The 25826-nt window shown below is 39.3% G+C and overlaps 1 protein-coding gene and 1 pseudogene across 1 annotated transcript; both read right to left on the bottom strand.

Annotated features, from left to right (window-relative positions):
- Positions 1-10246: 10246 nt before the first annotated feature.
- On the bottom strand, positions 10247-10328 carry LOC119044068 (uncharacterized; annotated as a pseudogene).
- A 9623-nt stretch (positions 10329-19951) lies between these two features.
- Positions 19952-20917, bottom strand: LOC119044050 (olfactory receptor 6T1). Its single transcript, XM_037138263.2, has one exon. It carries the CDS (start codon positions 20915-20917, stop codon positions 19952-19954), a length of 966 nt encoding a protein of 321 aa, XP_036994158.2.
- Positions 20918-25826: the final 4909 nt, after the last annotated feature.

Genomic DNA, 25826 nt, shown 5'->3' with positions numbered 1-25826 from the left:
GGCACATGCAAACACCACAATACCACCACGATCAAGGTCACAGACACATCACACGCCTCCCAGTGTTTCCTTCACAGTCATTTTTAAGGGTCTATCCTAGTTCTGTGGATGAAACCACGATATATTTAGCCATTTGCTTAGTGTTTTTAATTTAAATCATCAACATTTCTTGCTTGTGGAGATAATGATCAAATAAAAATTCTTACTCAAACATCTTTGTTCAGTTGTCTTATTAACTCCTCAGAATACTCTTATTTTCCTATAGGATGTTTGTTCTCACTATTTATTTCATAATATAAAAAGCCAGAAAAAGGTTCAGTCTTATAACATTAGAATTTACCTTACTGGAAGGGTTGATAATGTCAAATCACTTGTAGATAACTTTCACGTTTCCCCGCCCACCCCTCCGGAGGTAATTCTTCCACATCACACTGAAAGCTGGGTAGTTTACACCTTAACCAGATTAGGCTTCGGTGCTTACAAAAAAAATCTCCTTTCATGTTTTGGACTTCAGTTTTCTTGTCTGAAAAATTACAATATTGGACTCTACATTTATAGGGTTAAAATTTTATTCAGCTCTTACCAGTTACTTTTCACCTCCATTATCCACCTTAAAGATTCTAACTTTTTTTATTCCCTAGTAAACAGGCTTCCACATGATTCTGTAGGTTAGTGTACAGAAGTGGCAAATTGTGAATGCAATACCAATACAATAGTGTATGAAATTTCACATGAATTTTTTGTCTGGGGCATTCTGTTGTCTGTCTTTAAAAATTATTATTTCCACGAGGTTGTTAAAAGGTAAATGCTATTTCACATCTTAAAATTCAAGTATTTGATTAATTTGACATAGAAAACTGGGTTCCAGTCCTAGATTTTACCTCTTTTATCTTTGTCACATTAGATTGAATGCTTCAACTGAGTCATAGCTTCTTTAGTTAAGAGATGAAGGCCATTATAACATTCAAAGTGAGCTTCTGTGGAGCTTCAATTAAAAAATATATGTGACAATATCTAGCAGATTTTTACTAAAAGAAATATGGCTCCATTAAGGAGCATTGAGATGAACTTAAAGAAGATGAACAATTAGAGCTAATTATTTGTTATTAGCTCTAGTATTTTTTATTATTTGAAACAAATAAAAAATTATGAAATGTTTAATTTGTAACTGAGTAATATCGTTAATGTGTTAATCTAATCTCAGACTGGCATCTGACTCCACTAAGAATATTGACAGATTGGAGACCACACACAAAAAGATAAATTTAACAAAGTGATATATTAATAAATAAAACATGTGTCAAAAGTATACTTACATTTCACCGAGTATACAGATGATGTAATACTCTCCCAACATAATTTCAGTGTGCAGAGAGGCTCAAACTTCGGTTATGCATGAATGAATTCATTCTAGGCATTTTATTTTGAGTTTTTTGCCAATTCTATTTCTATTTCTATTTCTAGCTAACAGAAATAAGAATGTCTTAAAGATAAAAATAAACCTACGTCATTGAACTACCTAACCCCAGGAAAAGTCGCTCTGATTAGCATCCTTACTACATCCTCATTCAGCCACTGCTTGGAGGACTTCAGTGTTGGAAAATCACTGTCTTGCTTTAGTACTGCCTGTGTCTTGCAAATACACATTCATGGGCTGGCCTTACAGGTGAAATATTAACCTTTTTCAGCATAATGGCCCTCAACACCTCTGTGATCTAGATACCCTTCTTGCCTCCCAACATCCCCATGACTTCAATGTAACATAAATTCTAGAATCTATTTTGCAGGTAGAGAACATAGTAGTTGTGGTAAATAACTTGAAGAAATTTCGAAAATACGTTAGTCATGTCTAGATTAGAGTAAGTCTTCTCTCACTCCCATTAAAAAAATTTATCCTGGAAAATCATTGATTCTCAATTCTCAGGAATTTTTCATTATTTTTTGTCTTCTTGGTTAATTCTGAATAATTTTAATCATTTACTAACTAGTATGCTTTAGATATAGAATTTCATACAACTAACTCATCTACATGTGGCAGTTGCAGAATCCTTCTTATGGTACCTTTACCAAGTGATGACCCAGTGAAGGGGATGCAGAACAGTTTTTGGTATTTTATAGTTACTAGGGTAGTAATCTTTCCATTGAAGCTTTGCTAAATGGTCTTGAATACTTTGAGTCACTGGATTAAAAGTGACTTGAATTATTTTTAAAGTTACCCCTTCCTTTTCTTACTGTAAAGATTTTTTTCTTGTATGAATTTCTTTTTCCCCTAAGAGGATAAACTATTTTTTCATGAGCTTATTTGCCTTAGAGGTTTAGAGGAGAATAACTCTTGGGAATATGGATCAAAAAAAGTTAATTAATAGTATTGTTACAAAAGAATTTTTATCCCGAACTACCTAATCATGATACAAAGTTTTAGAAGGTGCCAAACAGACCTACTAGGGGCTCCTTGGGGATTTCCTCAGATATTTTGCTCTATCTACTTAAAAGAATACTTTAAAAATATATAAGAAAGCTAAAAGTAGGAAATTTTTATCACCCTTAAGTTGATACAATAGAAAATATTCTCCAAGAATAAATATTCTAGAGTTTCAGATACCATGTAGCACTCCTCTCCTTTTCGGCATCAATTTTTTGGGTTAATCCTCACCCGAGGATAGTTTCTCTTGCTTTCAGAGGGAGAGAGGGAGAAAGAGAAACACCCATGCGGGAGAGAAGCATCAACTGGTTGCTTTCCTGTACACACCCAGACTGGGGATTGAAACCGCAACCACGTTATATGCCCTGACTGGCGACTGAACCTGCAACCCTTCCGTTACAGCGCAATGCTCTAACCAACTGAGCCACACCAGCCAGGGCAGCATTAGTTTTGTAAAGGTTTTTTGAAGTTCCAGATAGAACAGCTTGCATAGTTTGACATCCCTGACTTTTCCCTGTTCCAAAAGAGAAGGCTTGTATTGAACTCAGCTTGGTTTAGCTGTCATTCCATTCTCCTGACTTAATCTCAAACACTTGCAAGCTTGCCGCAGACTTCCAGTTTTCTGGTATATATTCTATGTAATACATAACATTTTCAATAAAAATTTCTTTCAACATTGAACTCTTAACTAAAAGCATTGTGACTTTTTAGCCAAACATAAGCACAACCTTCCCCTGAGGACCGAGGCCCTTTCAAGCGAGCAGGCGTCCTCTCTTTCCGGGACCCCAGGGCTGGGGCACCGCGGGAAGAGCAGCCTTGTGGGCGTCGTAGCCGGTGGTGCGGGCGCTACTCTGTTCCCAGGTTCCACTCTCAAATCACTGTTCCTTGGTTTCTGTTAACACTCCTCGAAGACTCACATTATACAGCCTTGTAAGTTTTCTTTTTTTTTTTTTTCCTGCCATTTGCTGCCTGAGTTTCAAGAAGTAAACAAACAACTACCATAGAGTGTAAAAAAAGTGATGGAGTTTTTTCTAATTGAATTTGAAAACATGAAAATCATTTGTGACACTTTAGTAAAGACTTTTTCAGTGGTTCATGGTCTATTTCATCGTAAGCACTGGCATCAGTGTGCGTTGTGGTTATCCTTAATGCCTTTGTAAACAACTGATAAAAGATGCTAAAACTTGAATTTCTTAATCTTACTGCCCATGAATATCACCTCCCTTCCTCTTCATCAACAATTTTGTTTTATAACCTGGATTTTCTCAACATATAAAAAATTTTTTTTCTAGATAGGTTTTATTAAATCACCTTCATGTTTTTCACCATTTTGTATTTATTTTTTAAAATGACCAGAGAGGCTCAATAACAACCAATCAGAATAGTAATTTTTGGAACAATCAAAATGTGCCTATTTCAAGTACTTATTTGCCAATCAGGGGCCACGGGTGGGAATTTTTCTTTATTAAGTGAACTTCTCCTTTGGGTTGAGCACACTTTCAGTTTTCACCAAAAACTGAATTTCCCCACCGGGGCAGTCTCACCGGACCTGCCTCACAGAGCTGCAGTGTGAGTCGCTGAGATGCTTCACTTTAACTTCTTCCCTCCAACTGCTGTGCTAGAGCCATTTCACTGGAATGAAGTTTCTCCCTTCCCTCCAGGCCAGCCTGGGGACTCCTGGTGGCATCGCCTTTTTGTTCACAACATGCACACACATGTATAGATATGGATATAGATATAGATATAGATATAGATGTATAAATGAAATCTCTTAAGCACTCATTGGACTACTATGTTTTGGTAAAATATAACGTTTTAGAAACAACCTCACAACTCTTTCTCAAGTTACAGGGAAAAACCAAGTTTGATTTAGGTTGCATTTTGTCCTAGGCCAGAAAGGCAATGACTCATTCCCCAAAACAGTGACTCTTTGAAAAATTAAAACATTTTACTTAATATTGATACATGCTCATAAATACATGAAGACAAATCTGCAAATAACAAGATCATCATTGTTAACATACTGCAGTATATCTTTCTCCTGTGTTGGCCATCCTTTGGAAGAATTAATACTCAGCCCCGAGTGTTTTCCACAGGTCACTGTGGACTGTGGATTGTCTGCATACACACAATATGGGCATTGCTGCAAAGGTCAGCTGCTGTGGTGCAGAAATGCAGGACTTTGGTGGTGGGAATCCCTGCTCTTCCCAGGGATCAGAACCTGCCTTTACATCCACTGTCTTAACCAAAGTTAAATGCCCCTGCTGTTTATCTCAACTATGTTAGCTAACTAGATGCCTGAGTGGGTTTTTGCAGTTTCTACCCTGAGAAATGACTCTCAGCCCCAGTGTCTGCCGTGTTCCTCACTGTGAGCTGAAACTTCTTGTGAGTGCTTGTGTAGGGAAGAAAGAATTTTCCGTTCTTTCCTTCTAGGTTCTTTGGCTAATCTAATAATTAAATTGATATAAAACAGATTAAAAGGAGAAAAAATATTTTCATAGGTTTTGAATTAATTTAAATATTTTATTAATTTAAAATTAATAAAACTATGAGCCTCAAAAAAGTTACTAAGGAAGTTTTGTAAAAAGTTAGAAAAAATAAATTTGTGAATTGAGAGGACAAAGGATTTCGAGTTTGGAGTATTAAATTAGTGAGCTGTAGAGGGGGGCTTCGCCTGCAGGGCCCCCGTGGGCTGCCACGGATGAGAGTAAGTCTACCAAGACTTGATCTGCTTAGGGAGGAAAAGTGGCTGATCTCTCGAAGGAGAAGGGCCCAGAGTCTTTTCTGCAATGGGTTTTTATTAGGTTCATTTCACACAGGAATACAGGTAAAACTCAGTAATCATTGTCAGGCAGTAAGAATCAAAGAATAGATAACGTACAAAGAACTCTGAGGGCTTATTCTGAGTCCCGGTTAGTTAGCTAAAGGGCCATTAAACTTTGAGGAACACACTCACTTCCTGCTTGGACCCTTATCATTTAATTTAGAGCAAAGCAGGTTTCACAGGATTTCATGCATTCTTTCTTAGGCCTGATCATCCTAGGGAACCAGCCCTTTCCAGCACAGGGTTACACCACCCTCTGTCATTATTTCAGGCTTACGTCAGGCAGGGGAAGTAAAGCAGCCAAAAGATTAGGAGATTTCTGCAGACAGAATGAGGACTCAGGCAATGTCAAAGCCGAGGGTCGAGGGTCCATTGTCCCCTTTTGCTGTAGCTTCCCAAGTCCTTCCCTGGGGCCTCCCTGTGATCATGCCTGTCTTATGTCATTTTCCCTTTGGGAAATTTTACCAGTCATTGGCTAACCAATCAAGCATTGGGGGTCAGTTATGGATGAAGTAAGAGGAGCAGAAGTGGCACTCCTGCCAGGGAGCTAAGCTTTGTCTCCTTAGTGGTTTAGGGTCCCAAGGTTGCTCACTCAGCCTTAGCCACGGTGGGGTTACAGCTTCGGAAACCAGGCAGGGAGGTTCCCAACAGTGAGTAACATGGTTTGTTTTTACAGCCTTCTCAGTCCTAAATTCCTTTTTTAAAAAAACATTTTAAAATTGTTGTTCAAATACAGTTTTCTGCCTTTCCCCCCACCACTCCCTACCACCCCGGCTCTCCCCACCTCCTTCCCTGTTTCCAACCCCACCTTGTTATTGTCCATGTGTCTTTTATAATTGTTCCTGTAAACTCTTCACCCTATTCCACCATTATCCCCTCCCCTCTCCCTTCTGGTCATTGTCAGCCTGTTCTCAATTTCTATGTCTTCATTATATTTTGCTTGCTTGTTCGCTTTGTTGACTATGTTCCAGTTAAAGGTGAGATCATATGGACCACCTGGCTTATGTCACTTAGCAAAATGCTCTCCAGTTCCATCCATGCTGTATGTCACAAAGGGAAGGAGCTCCTTCTTTCTCTCTGCTGAATAGAATTCCATTGTGTAAATGGAATTTACACCATATAGTACAAAAACTATGTACCATAGTTTTTGATCCACTCATTTAGTGAGTCAGCCCTAAATTTCTGATCTCTGGTGTTGAGGGTGCCTTCTGCCCTCCTGGAACAAGGAGGGTACTTTTAACATGGGAAATTTATTTCCTACTTTCAGGGAAAACTAAGGAGCCTCAGACTGTCTTTCTTGCACAGGCTGTTTCTCAAGTAACTTTCACTGAAGATAACTAATGTGTCACAGAGGCACACGTTGTGGTGACATGTCCTCTTCCCTTCACTTGTATCTTTGCTTCAGTTCTCTCCTATTTGGGACTTATGCTGTTTTCTCCTCTAATCTCATTTTTCTCTTACTCTCAACCAATATGCTTTCTATTGTTTTAAATTTTCTTTTTATTCTAGAAAGATACATAGTGAAAGTGGATGAATAGTGAAGTTTTGTTTTATTTTTTTAGTTTATTTTTTTATTGTTGTTCAAGTACAGTTGTCTCTATTTTTCCTCCAGCACACCCCCCACCCCAGACATCCCTACCTCCCTCCCCTGATCCCACCCCTTCTTGGTTTCATCCATGTGTCCTTTATAGTTGTTCCTGAAAAGTTTTTAATGTTTTTTTTTACTATCATTTGTATATTTCCTTTTCTGAAAAGTCTCTTCAAATTTTTTGTGTCACGTTTTATTGTGTAGTTTGCACTTTTATTACTGAGCTGTGCTGGGTTTTTTATGTATTCTAGATATCAATCTTTTGCCACATTTATTGAATATATTAATATTCAATGTATTGTACAATGTATGCTCCCAGCCTGTGGTTTGATGTTTTTTACTTTCTTACAGTATTCTTTGATGAATACAAGTTTTAAATTTTGATGAAGTCTAACTTTAATTTTTTCATGATTATTGATCTCTGTGTCCAGTCTAAAAAAATCTTTGTCTACCCTCTGGTCACAAAGATATTCTCCTACGTTTTCTCTAAGATTTATACTTTTAGCATTTATGTTTAGATCCATGGCCCATCTCAAATTAATTTTTGTAAACTATGACTTGAGGGGTAAAGATTTATCTTTTTCTGTCTGGCTTTTCAGTTGTACCCAACATCCTTTGTTAAAAAGGCTTTTCTCATTGGATTGTAGCTTTGAAGCATTTTGTCAGCAATCCATGATTATATAAATACAGACTACTTCTGGGTGCTCTGTTGTGTTCCATTAATATATGCATTGGTCCTGATGCTAGTTATCACATTGTTTTGATTAGTGTGGCTTACCATTAGTGTTATAGTCAGGTAGTCATCCAACATTTTCATAAGTGTTCGTTCAGGATAGTCCAAGTCTTTTGAACTTTCATAAAACTTTAAAATTAGCTTGTTGAGTTCTACAAAAACATCCGCCTAAGTTTTGATTGTGGATGCATTGCATATATATATATCAGTTTGGTAGAAATGACTTTGAAATCAGAGAATACTGTCCTCCCATGTATAAACCAAAAAACTGCTCAAACTAATTAGTGAATTTGGCAAAATAGCAGGTTACAAAGTCAATATCCAGAAATCAAAGGCATTTTTGTATACCAACAATGAATCAGCAGAAGCAGGAATCAAGGAAAAAATCCCATTCGATATAGTAAAAACAAAAATAAAATATCTGGGAATAAACCTAAGGAGGTAAAAGACCTGTATGCAGAAAACTACACAACGCTGAAGAAAGAAATCAAGGAAGACACAAATAAATGGAAACATATACCTTGTTCATGGATTGGAAGAATTAACATCATCAAAATGTCCATATTACCCAAAGCAATTTACAGATTCAATGCAATACCTATTAAAGTACCAATGGCATATTTCACAGACATAGAACAAACACTTCAAAAATTTACATGGAACCACGAATGAGCCTGAACAGCTGCAATTTTGAGAAAGAAGGACAAAGTGGGAGGGATCACAATACCTGATATCAAACTGTATTATAAGGCCACTATAATTAAAACAGCCTGGTACTGGCATAAAAACAGGCACATAGACCAATGGAACAGAACAGAGAGCCCAGAAATAAACCCAACTCTCTACAGTCAATTAATGTTCGACAAAGGGGGCAGTAACATAAAATGGAGTAAAGATAGCCTCTTCAACAAATGGTGTTGGGAGAACTGGACAGCTACATGCAAAAAAATGAAACTTGAGCACCAACTTACACCATACACAAAAATAAATTCAAGGTGGATAAAAGACTTAAATATAAGCCTTGAAACCATTAAAGTCCTAGAGGAAAACATTGGCAGGAAAATCTCAGATATTTCACGCAGCAACATTATTACTGATATGTCCCCTAGAGCAAGAAATATAAAGGAAAGAATAAACAAATGGGATCTCATCAAAATAAAAAGCTTCTGCATGGCTAAAGAAAACAGTATTAAATTAAAAAGGCAACTGACTGTATGGGAAAACATGTTTGCCAATGATACCTCAGACAAAGGTTTAATCTCCAAAATATATGAAGTTTTGTTTTAAAAAAGAGAGGTTACTTACTCCTTCTTTGTACTTTTTTTTCTCATAGGGAATTATTTGAAATACTTTTGACATTGTCTTCTAGTGTTGCCTTCATATTTTTAAATAAAACATATCTTTTAAAAGTGTATCAAATTTACACATTATCTCTAAGATTTCTATTGTGAAAGATGAATTTTAAGTTCTTTGCTAATTTTTTCTCTGTCTGCTATACAGAAATATCATAATTTTTAACTGAATAAACTGACTTTTTATAATATAATACTATAGTATGCTAATAATATTATTCATTATTGATCTTGGAAAGGTATTATAATTAGTTCTCTGTTTCTGGAAAGACACTTTAAAAATATTCTATGATTTTTAGGAACTTTTTTTAAAGAGCCATTTTAGCAAAATTCAGAGGAATGTACAAAGTTCTGTCATATATTTCCTGTCCCCATACATGGATATTCTCCCCCATCAGGCACATCCCCCACCAAAATAATGCATTTGTTACAAGTAATGAACCCATATTGACACATCATTATCACACGGGCCCAAAGTTTACTCTTGACTTCCCTCTTGGTGTTGTACATATTTTGGTTTTGGACAAATGTGTAATGACATATATCCATCATTATGGTGTCATATAAAGTATTTTACTGCCCTAAAAATCTGTGCTTTATTTATTACTTCCTCCTTTTCCCTCCCTCTTTACTGACTCTATAGATTTTCCTCTTGTCGACATGTGTTTAAGTTTTCTCCATGTTTTTTTTTTTTTTTTTTCTGGCTTGGTAGCTCATTTCTTTTTAGCAGTGAGTGGTAGTCCATGCTCTGGGTGTACCATGGCTTATTTATTCACTCAGCTACTGAAAAAGTTTTGGGCTGCCTCCTAGTTTTCTGGGAAATTTGTCATATTTTTTTCTTATTTAATTGTTGTTCAAGTACAGTTGTCTCCACTTAATTTTTCATAAATTTATAATCTAACTCTTCTGTTTTTTTACATTTTTTAGTATTATATTTTCAATTTCCAAGTTAGCAATTAGGAATAAAGTTTCCATAAACATCCATGGGAAGGTTTTTTTGTAAACATATTTTCAACTCATTTGGGTGAATAGGATCACTCTGGCTGGACCATGTGGTAAGAGTATGTTTAGGTTGTAATAAACTGCCCCACTATCTTCCACAGTGGTCGTATCAATTTCTAGAAATTTTCATTCAAACTGTTTCCTGTCTTTTGTTTGCTTATCTAGCCCCCCAATTCTACCACAGATTAATCATATAACCCATTGGTTCTATTCTTGCTTCTGCTCTCACCAGACTGGCTTCCTGTGATATCCTGGCCTGGTTGGTCTTGCTCCTGTCTGAAATGATTGGTCTACACAGGCCATGTGACAGCTGTTGTTCGCCATTACTTTTGTACATTTTTTTCAATTATCAATAATTGCACCTCGGATAAACCTCATTGGCTACGATCTTGCCACTGCACAAAGCTTGGACTTTTTTTTTTACTTTATTTATGGTCCATCAATCAATTGCTAGGATTGTGTGGCTATCTTATAGAGTTGAAACACAAACCTCCAGGAATTTCTTAAAGATGTATGAGAAGTATATTTTTTTACAGTTTCTGTATTTCTGAAAAGGTCTTTATTCTATGTTTAGCCTTACTAATAATTTGGCTAGGTATATAATTCTAGATTAGAAATAATTTTTTCCTGCAGAATTTTGAAACAATATTTTCACTGTAATTAGCATATAATGTTCTTGTTATTACATTACCATTTTTATTACCAATCCTTTATATATAATTTTTCCACTTTTGAAGCATTTAGCTTATTTGCCCAGTGTTTGAAATTTCAAGTGTTTCATTCATAGTGCTAAATAATCAGCAGACCCTTTAACTCATAATTTTGGTTAGAAGATATTTTATTATGTTTTTTGTTTCTCATTTTTTTCTAAAAGTTCTATTATTGGGGTGCCAATACCATATGAAGACTAATATTGTTCTCATTTCTCTCTGTTTCCTTTTCTCTTCCTCCTAGTTTTTTAGTTGGTATTTGCCTTTCTCTGATAGAATTATTTCCCTTTGTATAATACCCTCTAGATCTGTCCATGTTGTTGCAAATGGTAACAACTGCATCCTGTTTATGGCTGAGAAATATTCCATTGTAGATAGGTACCACATCTTTATCCACTTGTCTGATGATGGCACTAGGGTTGCTTCCATATCTTGGCTAAAGTAAATAATGCTGCAGTAAACATAGGATATTTATATCTGTTTGAGTTAGTGTTTTGTGTTTCTTTGAATAAATATCCAGAAGTGGAATTGGTACAGCAAAAAGTAGTTACATTTTGATTTTTGAGAAACTTTCCCACTGGTTTCCATGATGATTACACCAATTTGCAGTTCCATCAACAATGCATGAGAGCTTCTCTTTCTCCTTGTCCTTGCCAACACTTGTTTGTTGATTCATTAATCAGCCATTCTGGCAGGTGTGAGGTGATATCTAATTGTGCTTTTTATTATTTTTTATTTACTTATTTTTAAAGTATATTTTGTTGATTATGCTGTTACAGTTTTCCCAATTTTTTTCCTTTAACCTCCCTCTGCCCTGCACCCCCCAACCCTCCAGCATTCCCACCCTTAGTTCATGTCCATGGATTACACATACAAGTTCTTTGCGTTCTGTTTCCTATACCATTTTTGACCTCTCCCTGTCTCTTTTATGCCTACCAGTTATGCTTTTTATTCCCTGTACCTTTCCCCCCCTATTCTCCCCCTCCCCCTCCCCACTGAAAACCCTCCATGTAATGTCCATTTCTCTGATTGTGTTCCTGTTCTAGTTGTTTGCTTAGTTTTTGTTTTGGTTGTTTTTCTTTTTTTAAGGTTCAGTTGCTGATAGTTGTTAGTTTTTTTGTCATTTTAATATTCATATTTTTTAACTTCTTCCTTTTCTTAGATAAGTGCCTTTAACATTTTATATAATAGGGCTTGGTGATGCTGAACTCCTTTAAGCTGACCTTATCTGGAAAGCACTTTATCTGCCCTTCCATTCTAAATGGAAGCTTTGCTTGATAGAGTAATCTTGGGTGTAGGTACTTGCCTTTGGTGATATCAAATACTTCTTTCCAGCCCCTCCTTACCTGCAAGGTCTCTTTTGAGAAATCAGCTGCTAGCCTGATGGGAACTCCTTTGTAGGTAACTCTCCCCTTTCCTCTTGCTGATTTTAGGTTTCTCTCTTTATCTTTAATCCTTATCTTTAATTTAAAAAGTTTTATCTTTACCTTTAATAAAAAAATGTTTTATGATTTTTGTCTTACATTAAGTTCTTTATTTTGAGTTTATTCTTGTATAAGATATGAAACGTGGTCTAGTTTTTTTTTTTGCATGTATTTGTCCAGCTTTCCCAGCACCATTTATTGAATAAACTCTCTTTATCTCATTGTATATTCTTGTCTATTTTGTCATAGATTAATTGACAAGATAGGCATGGATTCATTTCTGTGCTCTGTATTCTGTTTTTTTACGTATTTTTAAAAAACAACAGTATCATGCCATTTCAGTTACCATAGTCTGGTAGTGTTGCTTGATATTAGGTAGCACGATTCCTCCAATGTTTTTCTTTTTTAGGATTGCTGTTGGTATTTACTTCTTTTGTAGTTCTATATACATTTCAGAATTATTTGCTTTCTATTTCTCTGAAAAGCATCATTGGTGTTTTGATGGATATTGCATTGAATCTATAGATTGCTTTGGATTAATCATTAACATTGTTAAAATTATAATATAAAAAAATTTATTACTTCTATGCATGGGCACACAACCTGCTTCTACATATCTATGTTTTCTTTAGTATCTTATAATTTTCGAAGTACAGGTTTTTTACATCCTTGGTTAAATTTATTCCTAGCTATTTTTTGATGAGATGTAAACAAAATTGTTTTCTTCATTTCTCTTTATGAGTGTTTATTATTAGTGTATTAAAAATGTAATCAGGGGTGCCGGGCGATTTCCAGACGAGGCACTGCTGCCGCTGCAGGGTTGGGGCAATGTCAAAGGTAGAGCTGGCCCGGAGGCCAGAGCCCGGCTACGAGAGCATGGAGCAGTTCACAGTGAGCGTGGAGCATGTGGCGGAAATGTTGAGGACCATCGACTTCCAGCGGGCGCTTCCGGGGAGGAAGACGAGGACGAGGTGGTGTTTGACGGAGAAGAGGGCAGCGCGGGGCCCGAAGAAGAGCGGCTGGAGGGCCTGCACTGACCCTCCCCCTGTGGGGGGGGACCTGCGCTACGGCCCGGGAGGATCTGCGCAGAGACCACCGCGCCAGGAACACCGCGCCCCCCCCTCCCCGTTCAGCGGTGAAAGCTCAATAAAGTGTTGACGCACCCCGACCCGCAAAAAAAAAAAAAAAGTAATCAATTTCTAAATATTAATTTTTTACTTTGCTGCTTTACTGAATTCATTCATTAGTTTTAGTAGTTTTTTGGTGGAATCTTTAATGTTCTCTCTATAGTACCATATCATCTGCAAATCATGTCAGTCTTACTTTTTACCTTTTAATTTAAATGTGTTTTGTAGGAGCCCAGGAGGCCTGAGTGAAGGAGCCAGGGAAATGAGGAAGTAATTGTTCTCAACTTTAGCTGCTCGCTTGACCATAAGGACAGGGTGCACTTAAAGGAGGTACAGAGCTGATTGTGTTAAGTCAGCTCCTGGAACGCCAAGCGGGGAGGGGGTAAAAAGACCACAACCACAGCATGAGTTTTAAGAGCCAATCAGCCATACTATCACGAGCTGTCCACGAGCTCTAGTAACCAGTCCTTGGTCAGATCATGCACCTTAGTAGAGCCCCTGAGCCAATAGCTAACTGCCACCTTCTGCTTCTGGAAGTTGCTTGCTTGCTCGCCCCTATAAGAACCCTAGCCTGTAAGCGTTAGGCGCGACTCTCATTTGCAGCCATTTTGGCACTCATGTGTCTCCGGAGGCACCCCAAGAGTTCGCCCCCCCTGCGCAGGTAAAACTTTGAAACTTTGGCCAATAAAACACCTCTGACTACCCAGCAGTCTCCGACCCTTCTTGCTCGCAAGGACGGGATGTAACACTGAGAGGGGTCGAGGATAGGGTCCTGCACCGCAGGCGTGGTGACTGGACCTGGTTTCCGGCCTCGGGGCTGTCTTGGGTTGTGACTGTTCTCTGCCCCCTTGAGAAACTACCCGCCTTTCCTTTCCCGTCAACTCATATCTTTGGCCTGTGCGTCATGTACCCGGAAGGTATGTTAGCCTGAGAACATCCTGACTCTAAGGGAAGAGATAAACTTTGTAGGTCAAGGAAGTGAGCTACGTGCCAGAAGGCTTCTCTGTCCTCTATGTACTCAAGACTATATTTAAGCCTGAAGACTGCGCAATAAATTTGCCTTATGCCAGCAGAGCATTTGGTCCTCTCCTTTATTCAGTCCCTCGCTCAGCCTCACGACCACCCTTGCTGCAGCAGGCTGCCGCAGTGTTTTATTTCTTTTTTTTCCTTGTGTGATTGCTGGGGCTAGAACTTTCAATGCTATGGTGAATAAAACTGGTGATAGGGGACATTCTTATCTTGTTTCTGATCTGAAGAGATAGAGCTTAGTTGTTTTAGAGCCCCTGTCATCTTCTGTGGACCTGGTACCTGCTAGGCCCACACGGTCACATTCTCTAAGGTGAGAGAGCACACGAACAAGCATGTGAGTTCCTCACCAGGTAGGCAAGAGAGAGTTCTTTGTTTTCTTGGGGTTATATCCAGGAGCTTGGCTTTGGGACAAACCCGGTGCTTTCTCAAAAGAACAAATCAACTTCCCATGGGCTTGGAGAGGTTTACACTCCATAGTTTGACCAACAGGCCTCTGTGGTCTAGCATCTTCCTCTAAGTACCCCCAACAATCCAATAGTGGAGTTGGGGAGGGGGGGTGGTAATTTCATAGGTGGAGCAATGCTATAATTCCCTGGGGTGTAACACCATACCTTCCTGGCTAGCAAACTGGCTTTTGGTCCCCAGTTTATTAAGCTTAATGTCTAGTTCCTTTTGCTCCCATTTTTAGCTAAACACTGATTGTAACAGTTAGACGATCATATGCTTTACAATACCCACCTCTCCTAGTCGCTACTTACAATCTAAAAGATACAATGATATTCAAAGTGCCCATGGCAAATAGGAATGCTGTATATAATCTCTGGCAAGTGTAAACAGAAGGATTTAGGAACAAGTCTGTGCTCTCTTCTGCAGATACTTGTTTTCCTTTGGAGAAATATTGTTTTTTGGCTTGTTGTGGGGCCTTCACAGAAACTGACTGCGTAGCTACTGGCCATCAGCAGACCAGGCAATCTGAGCTCTTATCATGAACTGAGGCCCATCACATCTATTTAGCCTTAACATGGGACATGCATAGCTGCAAGGTCATAAAATGGAAATGGCACAGGAAGACATGAGTTTAAGTGGCAGAAGGCGGCAGCTCAGTTTCCTTTAACACACACTCTGTTACTTTTTCTCCTTTTCGGCAATTTGTGCCTGAGTCTTCTTGGGGTGTTCTTTTGACCAGTTGGCTGAGAAAGAAAAATTTCAAGCGTGTTTTACAGATGGATCTGAACAACATCATGGTGCTACCCAAAGTGGACAGCTGAAGTGCTGCATTCCCTGGAAGATGACATTACAGGAAATCCTTTGATTTAGAAGACACCCAACCCAATTAAAAAATGGGAAAGGGACTTGAACAAACACTTCTCCAAGGAGGACATACAGAACATTCAGAGACACATGAAGAGATGCTCAATATCGTTAGCTATCAGAGAGATGCAAATTAAAACCACAATGAGATACCACTTTACACCAGTCAGGATGGCTATCATAAACAAAGCAACAAACAACAAATGTTGGAGAGGTTGTGGGGAAAAGGGGTCCTTAGTTCACTGTTGGTGGGATTGTAGACTGGTACAACCATTATGGAAAACAATATGGAATTTTCTCAGAAAAATAAAAATTGACCTGCCTTTTGACCCAGCAATTCCACTGCTAGGATTATACCCCAAGAATCCTAAAACATCAATTTCAAAGAACCTATGCACCACAATGTTCATAGCAGCACAATTTACAATAGCCAAGAGTTGGAAGCAACCTAGGTGCCCATCAGTAAATGAATGGATCCAAAAATTGTGGTACATATACACCATGGAATTTTAGTAAGGGGGCGGTAGGGAAGAAGACGGGGGGTGGAAATAAATGAAGAGAGAATAACTTTGAGTGGTAGTTTTTGTTATCTACTACATTTAGAGTGAGATGTGGATAGAAGTAAAAATCTACACTACTTCCTGAACACTTGCCAATGAATTGGTGAAATGGTCAGAAACTGGAAGAAGCAAGATTGGAAGATTTATGACAAGAAAGTTTGAGGAAGGAGTATGTGAAGGGACCTCTATGAATGAACACAGACTGTGAAAATATGTGAATGCCTGTCAGAGGGTATCTTCTATAGAGGAGATTTTAATTAATTAGGTGTTGGTGAACTCCATCCCACAGAGCTCTCATGGCCATCGAGGCTGAGAATAAATCTACCGACTTATTTATAGGTTCCACAAATATCAGGTGAGATCACATATTTGTCTTTCACTGCCTGGTTTATTTCACTTAACATAAAAATCTCCATAAACCAGTGTCTTTGTGTTTCACCATGTTAGGGAAGTCTTCAGCCATTATTTCTTCAAATAGGCTCTCTATTCCTTGCTCTTTCTCTCCCTTTTTTTCTGGTATCCCTATGATGAAGATGTTATGCTTCATGTTGTGCCAGAAGTTCCTTAGAATATCTTTATTTTTCTTTTTAACTTTTAGTTTTTGCTGTTGTGATTGTGTGTGTTTTCTTTTTGAAGCCTAATTTTAAATTGCTGATTCAGTCCTTTGCTTTATTTAGCCTGCTCTTGACTACATCTACTGTATTCTTTATTGCAGGTACTGTAGTCTTCATTTCTGACAGGTTCCTTTTTATGGTTTTGATGTCTTTTTTATGCTGTTGATGTTATCACTAAGTTTTCTGAGTATCCTTATAAACAGTGTCATGAATTTTGTATCTGGTAGCTTGCTTGACTCCATTTTATTTAGTTCTTTTGGGGGGTGAATATCTCCTGTTCTTTCATTTGAGATTTGTTTCTTTGTCTCATTATTTTGGCTGTTTCTCTGTATTTCTTCCTATGTATTACTTTGATATGCTATACCTTGAATGGCTGTCATATGTAGTAACATGTCTTGTGGTGCTTGGAGGCAGTTTTTCTGATTGTTTAAACTAGGAATGTCTTTTGTGTGTGTTGTGTGAGCCTTCCTGTTGTATTCGAGTCTTGATTACTGTTGGCCCATTGGTAGGGGTGTTCCTGTGGCTGGCAAGGTTGACCCTGAGAGCAATGTATGAGCTGCTGTGTGGGGGCTTGCTCCACCAAACTGAATTCACCCCAACAGGGTCTAGTGTCCTCCAAGATCTCTCTTTGTGTGTATCGCTTGTTGAGCTAATTGGGTTGCACTGTGATGTGGTCCAAACCAAGGGTTGGGTTGGTTCTGGGGCCTCTTGGAAGATCATCCACTGTGGAACAATGTCAAACACTGCCAGCGATAGGCCCTGGGCTACATATTTTGAGCTTACAAAGCAACCATACTTTGTGGCTGTCTTTAATGGGCCTGGGTGTGTGTGGGATGGACCTATTAGCATACCAAGACCAGTTTCTAACATCACCATGCTCAAGGGTAGATCAGCATAGGCACAAGGCTCCCTGAAATTTGCTCTCACCTGTTAGATGCCTGTTAGACTTGGTTTCTAAAAGAGCTTTTGTTGGTAAATGAGTCATGTGAGGGAGGCTCTCAGTGAGTCACCTGGAATGGGTGAGTGGTGTGCACCAGATTGACAGAGACTCAAACTGAGCATCAGTGCTGGGTTTGATGCCACTCAGCTACTGTCTCTGGGTATACTGGGTTTAACTGCCACTTGCTGTGTGCCCACGGACCTTTGTGTTTGGGCAGGGTCTGAAGGATTCACCAGGGTGACACCAACAGTGTTCATCAGGCCCAAAGAGACCAAGATTTGGCCATATGGTAGGAGGACTCTGTATGGAAAGGTTTGCACTGGTCCCTTTGTGTCTTTTGTTCTGAGATGGCTCTCCTTTAGACAGTTTGTATATGGGTTTTGTTTTATTATTCATTTAGCTACCCCATATCTTTTGATTAGTGCATTTGATCCATTTACATTTAAACTAATTATTGATAGGTGCGTGTTTGTTGCCAATTTATTCTTTGTAATTATTATTTTTAAAGCAGTCTTTAAAAAATTTTTAGTGATACTGGTTTGGTGGTAATGAACTCCTTTAGCATTTTCTTTCTGGGACATTCTTTATTTCACTTGCCTTAAATTTCGTTCATTTGTTTGTTTACCTCTCTCTCTTTTTCTTTTTTGCTCAATTTCTTCACCTCCCCAGGCTCCCAATCCCCTACCCTCTTGACAGCTGTCAGCCTGCTCTTTATGTGTGAGTCTTTACCCTTTGCAACAGTATGAATGGACCCAGAGATCTACCTGATACATAAAACAACTAAAGAGAAGCAGCCAAAATAAGGAGACAATGTAATATGTTTCAATTCTCAGTAAAAAATAAATAAATAAATAAATAAATGAAATGAAGTCAAACAAGCTACCAGATGCAGAATTCAAAACAATGGTTATAAGTATGCTCAAAGAACTTGATGAGAACTTCAACAAAGTGATAACAGCATAAAAATGACAGAAAATCAGAAATGAAGAACACAGAATGACAATGAAGAATACACTAACAAATTCAACAAGAGATTAGATGAAGCAGAGGACTGAATCAGGAATTTGGAACACATAAAACAGAAAGCATGTAACAACTAATTAAAGCAGCAAAAAGAAAAAAAAATAATGATGATAATGTAAGAGACATGTGGAACAACACCACGCATAACGACACCCATATCATAGAGATACCAAAAGGGGAAGAAAGAAAGCAAGGGATTGAGAACATACTTGAAGAGATAATGACTGAAAATTTCCCTAACCTGGTGAAGGAAAAAGGCAAACAAGTCCAGGAAGCACAGAGAGTCCTAAACAAGATAAACTCAAAGAGGCCCACACCAAGACACATTACTATTAAAATAGCAAAGGTTACAGACACACAGAAAATCTGAAAAACAGGAAGAGGAAGACAGAGGAGCCTACAAAAGAGCTCCCATAAGACCATCAGCAGATTTTTTAACAGGAACATTTCAGGCCAAAAGGATTGGCATGAAATATGCAAAGTGAAGAAAAGGAAGGACCTTCAACAAAGACCACTCTATCCAGAAAGTCTGTCATTTAAAATCAAAGGTGAATCTATTTTTGTTTTACTTGTTCATTCATTTGGTTTGCGTTATATGTCTCCTTGAGTCTCTTGCTCTTCTCCCATCTATTCCTAGACCAAGTTTTAACCTCAAAGGCTTGATCATCTCATCCCTGGCCACTGTGAATACTGTGATCATCTACTAACTACCAAGTCAGACTCTATCTGGATTTCTCTATCAGTATACCAGATCTTGAGTTCCATCTACGTCACATGGAAAGTAAGGGTGCTTGGAAATCTGAAGTCTCAGCCCATCCTTTGCCTCACCATCCCATTTCCTTTAGATAATTTGATGTGACCACCTTCCAGGTTGTTTTGTTGATAGCCTGTAGGGCTAGCTCATTCACAAGAGGCCTAATTGTATGGTAGGAAGAGGCCTTCTGCTCTGGGCTTTCCCCTCAGTTTATCCTCAGAGGCAGTGTAGTGATGGAATATCAAGATGCACCTCTGGTCATCTGCTCCCTCTGCTTGTGTATTCCTGTTTCCTCTTAATGTTTCCCTCTTTTTTTCCCTGTGTGACCAGGACTTCCTTTAGTTAAAACTCTTTGTTCTGGTGAGTTTCTCAGGCCTAAATATTGATGTGTTAAGGAGTTATAAAGTGAAATAAAAAATCCTTTTTTTCTCAGCCAACAGCCAAATTTTATAACCACTATTATCTTGATAAATAGCTCAAAATACATTCAAAAATCAAATAAAATTTTAATTTTGTAATCTAGTAGGAATATTTCCTTTTACATATGGCCCTCATAATTTCTCCCACCCATGGGCCTGTCCCATCTCAGGGCATCTCTCAGGGCCTGCTTCACCTTATCATTGCGGAGACTGAAGATGAATGGATTTAGCAGGGGTGTGATGATACAGCTCAGAACTGAGGCTACTTTGTTGAGCAGCAGGGATTGAGACTCTGACAAATGAATGTAGAGAAAAATGGAGCTGCCATAGGCAGTGATCACCACTGTAAGGTGGGAGGAGGCACAAGTGGAGAATGCTTTCTTCCACTCAGCAGCTGTGGGGGCCCTGAGGACAGTGGCAAGGATGCAGGCATAGGAGACTGAGGTCAGTGCCAGTGAGCCCAATAATACCCATGTGGAGAGCACAAAAGCCACCAGCTCCAGCAGGCGAGTGTTTCCACAGGAGAGCCTCAGCAAGGGCCAACTGTCACAAAAGAAGTGGTCAATGCCATTGGGGCCACAGAAAGGTAAGCTGGCCATCAGGATGGTAGGACAAAGGACCCAGAGGAATCCAGCTAGCCAGGAGGCCAGCACTAGCTGGAAGCAGACATGACCACTCATCAGGATCTCATAGCGGAGTGGTTGGCAGATTGCCAGGTAATGGTCCAGAGACATGACAGCTAAGAGGAAGAAGTCGGTGGTTCCTAGGAGGAAGTAGAAGTAGGACTGAATGATGCAACTGGCAAATGAGATAGAGCAATCCCCTGTGAGGATGATGACAAGCATCTTGGGAACCACAACAGACACCAGCAACAGCTCCAGGAAGGACAGTTTCCTCAGGAAGAAGTACATCTGTGTGTGCAGGCGTTGGTCCATCCAGCCGAACCCAATGATCAGCAGGTTGCCTGTGGCTGTTACAGTATAGGTCACCATCAACCCCAGGAACAGCAGGGACTGCAGGACATGGCTACTGGGGAAATCCAGAAGGACAGACACTGTTACCTGAGTCCAGTTTTCAGGACTCATTTCCAGGCACCTGCAAAGAGAAGAGAAGAGGAGAGAAGAGAAGAGAAGAGAAGAGAAGAGAAGAGAAGAGAAGAGAAGAGAAGAGAAGAGAAGAGAAGAGAAGAGAAGAGAAGAGAAACAATTTTCTTTCTTTCTTTTTTTCAGAGTTCATGGTTATCTGTCAGATACAATTTACTCTTGAATATCACACATTCTTACAAAACACATGTTATAACCAAACTGATGACTTTAATGTGTGGGTTAACATTAGTTACTTACAAATGTGCAGCTAGTTATGACCTTGAACCTATGCACCCAATACATATAACAATATTTAGGAAAAGATTTTGTATCTGTCATATCATCTGCGATCTCCACAGGGTTTTAAATGCCTTTCTTAAAAGTTTAGGAACACTGGTGTGTCGATAAAATAGAACCAGACTGTTGCTGTTTTCATTCAAGTCGTTGCATTTCTGGCTGCATGACTTGGACAAGATAGCTGTTCTTTCTGTTGGCTATATGGTGAGGGAACCAAGGCCATTGCTACCAGACCCTTACTGCGTTCTTCTTCATACTTTCCTGTTTTTAGCACCTAGATCCTGACATTGACATTTAAACTTTATTCTTGTAATTCTTGGTAGATATCAGTATACCTTCAGATAATTTTTTTCAAAACTCTGAATTCTTAATTTCTTTACTTCCTCTTCTATAAATATTTTGTCCTCTTCCTCATCTCAGTTACCCATTCTGTGGACACACTGTAGACCTATCCTCAATAACTGTACCTGCACACTCTCTGCAATCTCATTTTTAAGAATCCTGTTTTCCATCCCTGGCTGGACAGCTCAGTTGGTTAGAGCATCATCCCATACACCAAGGTTGCAGGTTTGATCCTCAGTCAGGGCACATACAAGAATCAACCAATGAATGTATAAATAAGTGGAACACCAAATCAGTGTTTCTCTCTTGCTCCCTCCCTCCCTCTAAAAATAATTAAATAAAATCTTTTTAAAAATTAAAAATTACATATAATCACCACTCTGGTTGAGAAATACAGTCTGCTTCTCAGCAGCCTTATATTTACCCCTCCACACCACCTTCGTACCCCATGAACTACCTATCATTCCTGAGAACTTTTTTAAACATGGCTTTTAAAAAAATGTTTTAAAGAGTTTATTTACTTCTAGAGGGGACAACGGGAGGGAGAAAGAGAGGGATAGAAATACCAAGATATGGTTGCCTCTCCCATGCCTCCTACTGGGGACCTGGCCTGCAACCCAGGCACGTGCCCTGATTGGGAATCAAACCGCTGACCCTTTGGTTCGCAGCCTGAGCTCAGTCCACTGAGCCACACCAGTCAGGGTCCTGAGAACTTTTTGATAATCATTTCCTTAACCTGTGTATGCTTTCCTAAACAATTTAATTTGATATCGCCTACAACTTTATAGAAAAGGAATTGTCCTTAGCTTAATCATTTGGGACTGGCTTCTTTCTTTCCAGTGTTGTTTGGGTTACACTCATGTTCCTGCATATTGGTGCAGTTTGTTCATTTTAATAGCTATATAATATCCATGATGAATATACTATACCTTACTCATTCTTCTTTTAAAGGACACTTGGGTTCTCCTCATTTTTTGGCAATCACTCACAGCGTGGCTGTGATCACTTACACACACACCAGCAGTGTATAAAAGATTCTGTTGCTGTGTATCCTCGACAACGTTTGGTGTTATATGACACTTTTTTGACACAGAGTACTACTTTTCATCTGACTTCTAGGTCGTCACTGATTCTTAGTTCTCTTGCCCCACTGTCCTTTCCTCAGCTGTGTTTGTTTTTCCCCATCTTCCTGACTTCTGAATGTTGAAGTGTGCCAGGGTGCAGGCTTCAGACCACTCCTCTGGAATCGTTCAACGATATAAAATTAACCCTTTAGGAGATCTCATTCTGTCTTAAAATACTTGCTGTTTATTGAAGATTCCCAAATTTATATTTCCACTGCAGACTACCACCCCTTGACCTCAGACCAAGTTATCCAAATGTCTCCTCAGTTCCCCACATGGATGTCTAACAGCCATCTCAAACTTAAGATGTCTAAAATCCAAATTTCTATCCTTACACTACCTCTGATAAGCTCTTTCCATGGTTATCACTATGCCAGGCATTGGAAGTTCCATCCTCCTGTGTACTCAGGCCAAAACTGACCCTTGAATTCTCTCTCTCCTTCCTCCATATCCAAATTATCAAAAAGTCCTGTTTTATTCTCAAAGTATATCCAGAATTTAGCTGTTTCTTTTAACTTCTTCACTGCGGACACCCTGGCCTAAGCTGCCATCATCTCTCACCTGGATTGTTGCAGTAACTTCTCTATCTGGTCTTTCTACTTCTGACTTTGCCCTGGTTGTCTGTTCTCAACAAGCAGCAGTTCTTTTCTTATTTCTTTTTTTTAAACATTTTTTTATTGATTATGTCATTACATTTGTTCTAGTTCCCCCTCTTCCATTCCCCTCCACCCTGCACACCCCTCTCCCACCATTCCCCCCCTTTAGTTCATGAACACGTGTCTCAAGTTCTTTAGATTCTGTATTTCCCCTACTATTCTTACCCTCCCCCTATTTTCTATCTACTGTCTGTGCTACTTATTTTCTGTACCTTTTCCCCCCTACTCCTTCTCCCACTTTCTTGTTGCTAATCCTCCATGTGATCTTCATTTCTATGGTTCACTCCTGATCTAGCTGTCCTCTTAATTTGCTTTTCTTTTAGGTGCGGTTGTTGATAAGTGTGAGTTTGCTGTCCTTTCACTGTTCATCTTTTTTATCTTCTTTTCCTTAGGTAAGTCCCTTTAACATTTCATATAATAAGGGCTTGGTGATGATGAACTCCTTGAATTTGGTCTTATCTGAGAAGCACTTTATCTGTCCTTCCATTCTAAATGAAAACTTTGCTGGATACAGCAATCTTGGTTGTAGGTCTTTGGTCTTCATGGCTTGGAATACCTCTTTCCAACCCCTTCTTGCCTGTAAGGTCTCTTTTGAGAAATCAGCTGACAGTCTGATGGGAACTCCTTTGTAGGTAACAGTCCCCTTATCTCTTGCTGCTTCTAGGATTCTCTCCTTCATTTTAGTCTTGGCTAATGGAATGATCATGTGCCTTGGTGTGTTCCTTCTTGGGTCCAACTTCTTTGGGACTCTCTGAGCTTCCTGGATTTCCTGGAAGTCTATTTCCTTTGCCAGAATGGCGAAGTTCTTTTTAATTATTTGTTCAAATAAGGTTTCCATTCGTGACTGTTCCTCTTCCCCTCTGGTACCCCTATAATTCGAATGTTGGAACGTTTAAAGATGTCCTGGAGGTTCCTAAGCCTCTCCTCATTTTTTTGAATTCTTGTTTCTTCATTCTTTTCTGTTTGGTTGTTTTTTCCTTCCTTCTGGTCTACTCCCTTGATTTGAGTCCCAGTCTCCTTTCCATTACTGTTGGTTTCCTGTGCATTACCATTCATTTCAATTAGTTTAGCTTTCATATGTTTCTCTAATTTGTGACTAAAATCAACCAGTTCTGTGAGGATCCTGATCACCAGTATTTTGAACTGTGCATCTGAAAGTTTGGCTATTTCTTGGTCGCTTAGATTTATCAGCTCTGGGGCTCTGGGTTGTTCTTGAGCCATTTTTTGTCTGTTCGTACCTGTTAAGTATGAGGAGCGGAGCCTTAGTCATTTACCAGGGTGGGGCCACTCAGGTTGCTGGTTTGTGATGCTGTATGTGGGGGCGGGGTCAGAGAGAGAGCAATGGCGGTCCTCTCTGCTTGCCAGTCTTTCCCACTGCCCCAGCCTGTTTATCCAAGCGGAAATGTGCGAGCCCACCCTGTGCTGTGCGGTCTCAGTGCTCGCCTCTTCACTGGTTTATCTGCTCGCAAATGCTCGACCAACCACAGGCAGCCAGCCACGCCTCTTCCCTGTGTCCACCGGTAGCTAGCCCGCACCTGGGATCTGCACCTTCGGCTGCTCGTGCACCACCCGGTCGGGGATCTTTTTTGCCAACCTGCTCCGCTGCTGGCTTCGCTCCTCTCACTGGTTTAGCTGAGCATTTCATTGTCTTTGGACTCTGTATTGTCGATTTTCTGTGTGGTTTGGTTGTGTTTATTGTTGTTAAAACTTTATTTTTGGATTTGGTTGTGCGTGGATGCAAGGTGTTTCCACCTACGCCTCCATCTTGGCCACACAATTTTCTAACTAGGTCCATAATCACCAATAATCATTTAATCAATGAAATAATAAGCACCCAACACTTTCATACATTCTGAGAATATATTAATCTATTTTTGTGTCTGCAAATGACTTACAAGGAGTAATCTTATGTGATGATAAAAAGCAGCATACCGATAATAACATGGATAGTGGATAATACTGAATATCAAATACGAGTAAGGAAATTTTATGTGCACTATCTCCCCTTGGAGCTATCCTTAAGGGTAGCATTTCTGTTCTTACAGATAAAGGAAGAATGACTGAATAAATAAAGAACTCTTCTATGACTAAATAGGGAGCGAGTGGTACAGGCAGGATTTCATGCCAGCCTCTGTGGCTCCTATGCTCATACTACATCCCCTGCTCCATGCAGGCTGGGTACCACATGAACAGTGTGGCCTTAGAGGAACACAGAAATGTTGGAAATCATTCTAAGACAAAAGAATGCCAATGATCATCAAGTTACTTTGTGTCATTGACAGGGAATGCAGTGTTGGGAACTTTGATAAAGTGTAATCTGTTGGGAACCGCCCTGCCTGGTTTCAGGAATTGTAAACTGTTTCCCATGTCTAAGGCTGTGAGCGAACTTTGGAATGCAGGCCACTGAGGAGACAAGGCTTGTCTCTGGCAGCAGATGCTGCTCCTGCTTCATCCCCTACCCCCAAAGTATGGTCGGATAGTCAGAGACAG

Source organism: Artibeus jamaicensis, unplaced genomic scaffold (assembly GCF_021234435.1).
Source record: "Artibeus jamaicensis isolate MK-2021 breed Jamaican fruit bat unplaced genomic scaffold, CSHL_Jam_final scaffold_660, whole genome shotgun sequence".
NCBI classification, from domain to species: Eukaryota; Metazoa; Chordata; class Mammalia; order Chiroptera; family Phyllostomidae; genus Artibeus; species Artibeus jamaicensis.
Note: the sequence above shows the minus strand (reverse complement) of the source record. Positions and strands in the feature narration are given on the sequence as shown.

Excerpts from the sequence above, each read along its gene's own strand:
- LOC119044050 (XM_037138263.2), bottom strand. The coding sequence starts at position 20,917 with ATGAGTCCTGAAAACTGGACTCAGGTAACAGTGTCTGTCCTTCTGGAT.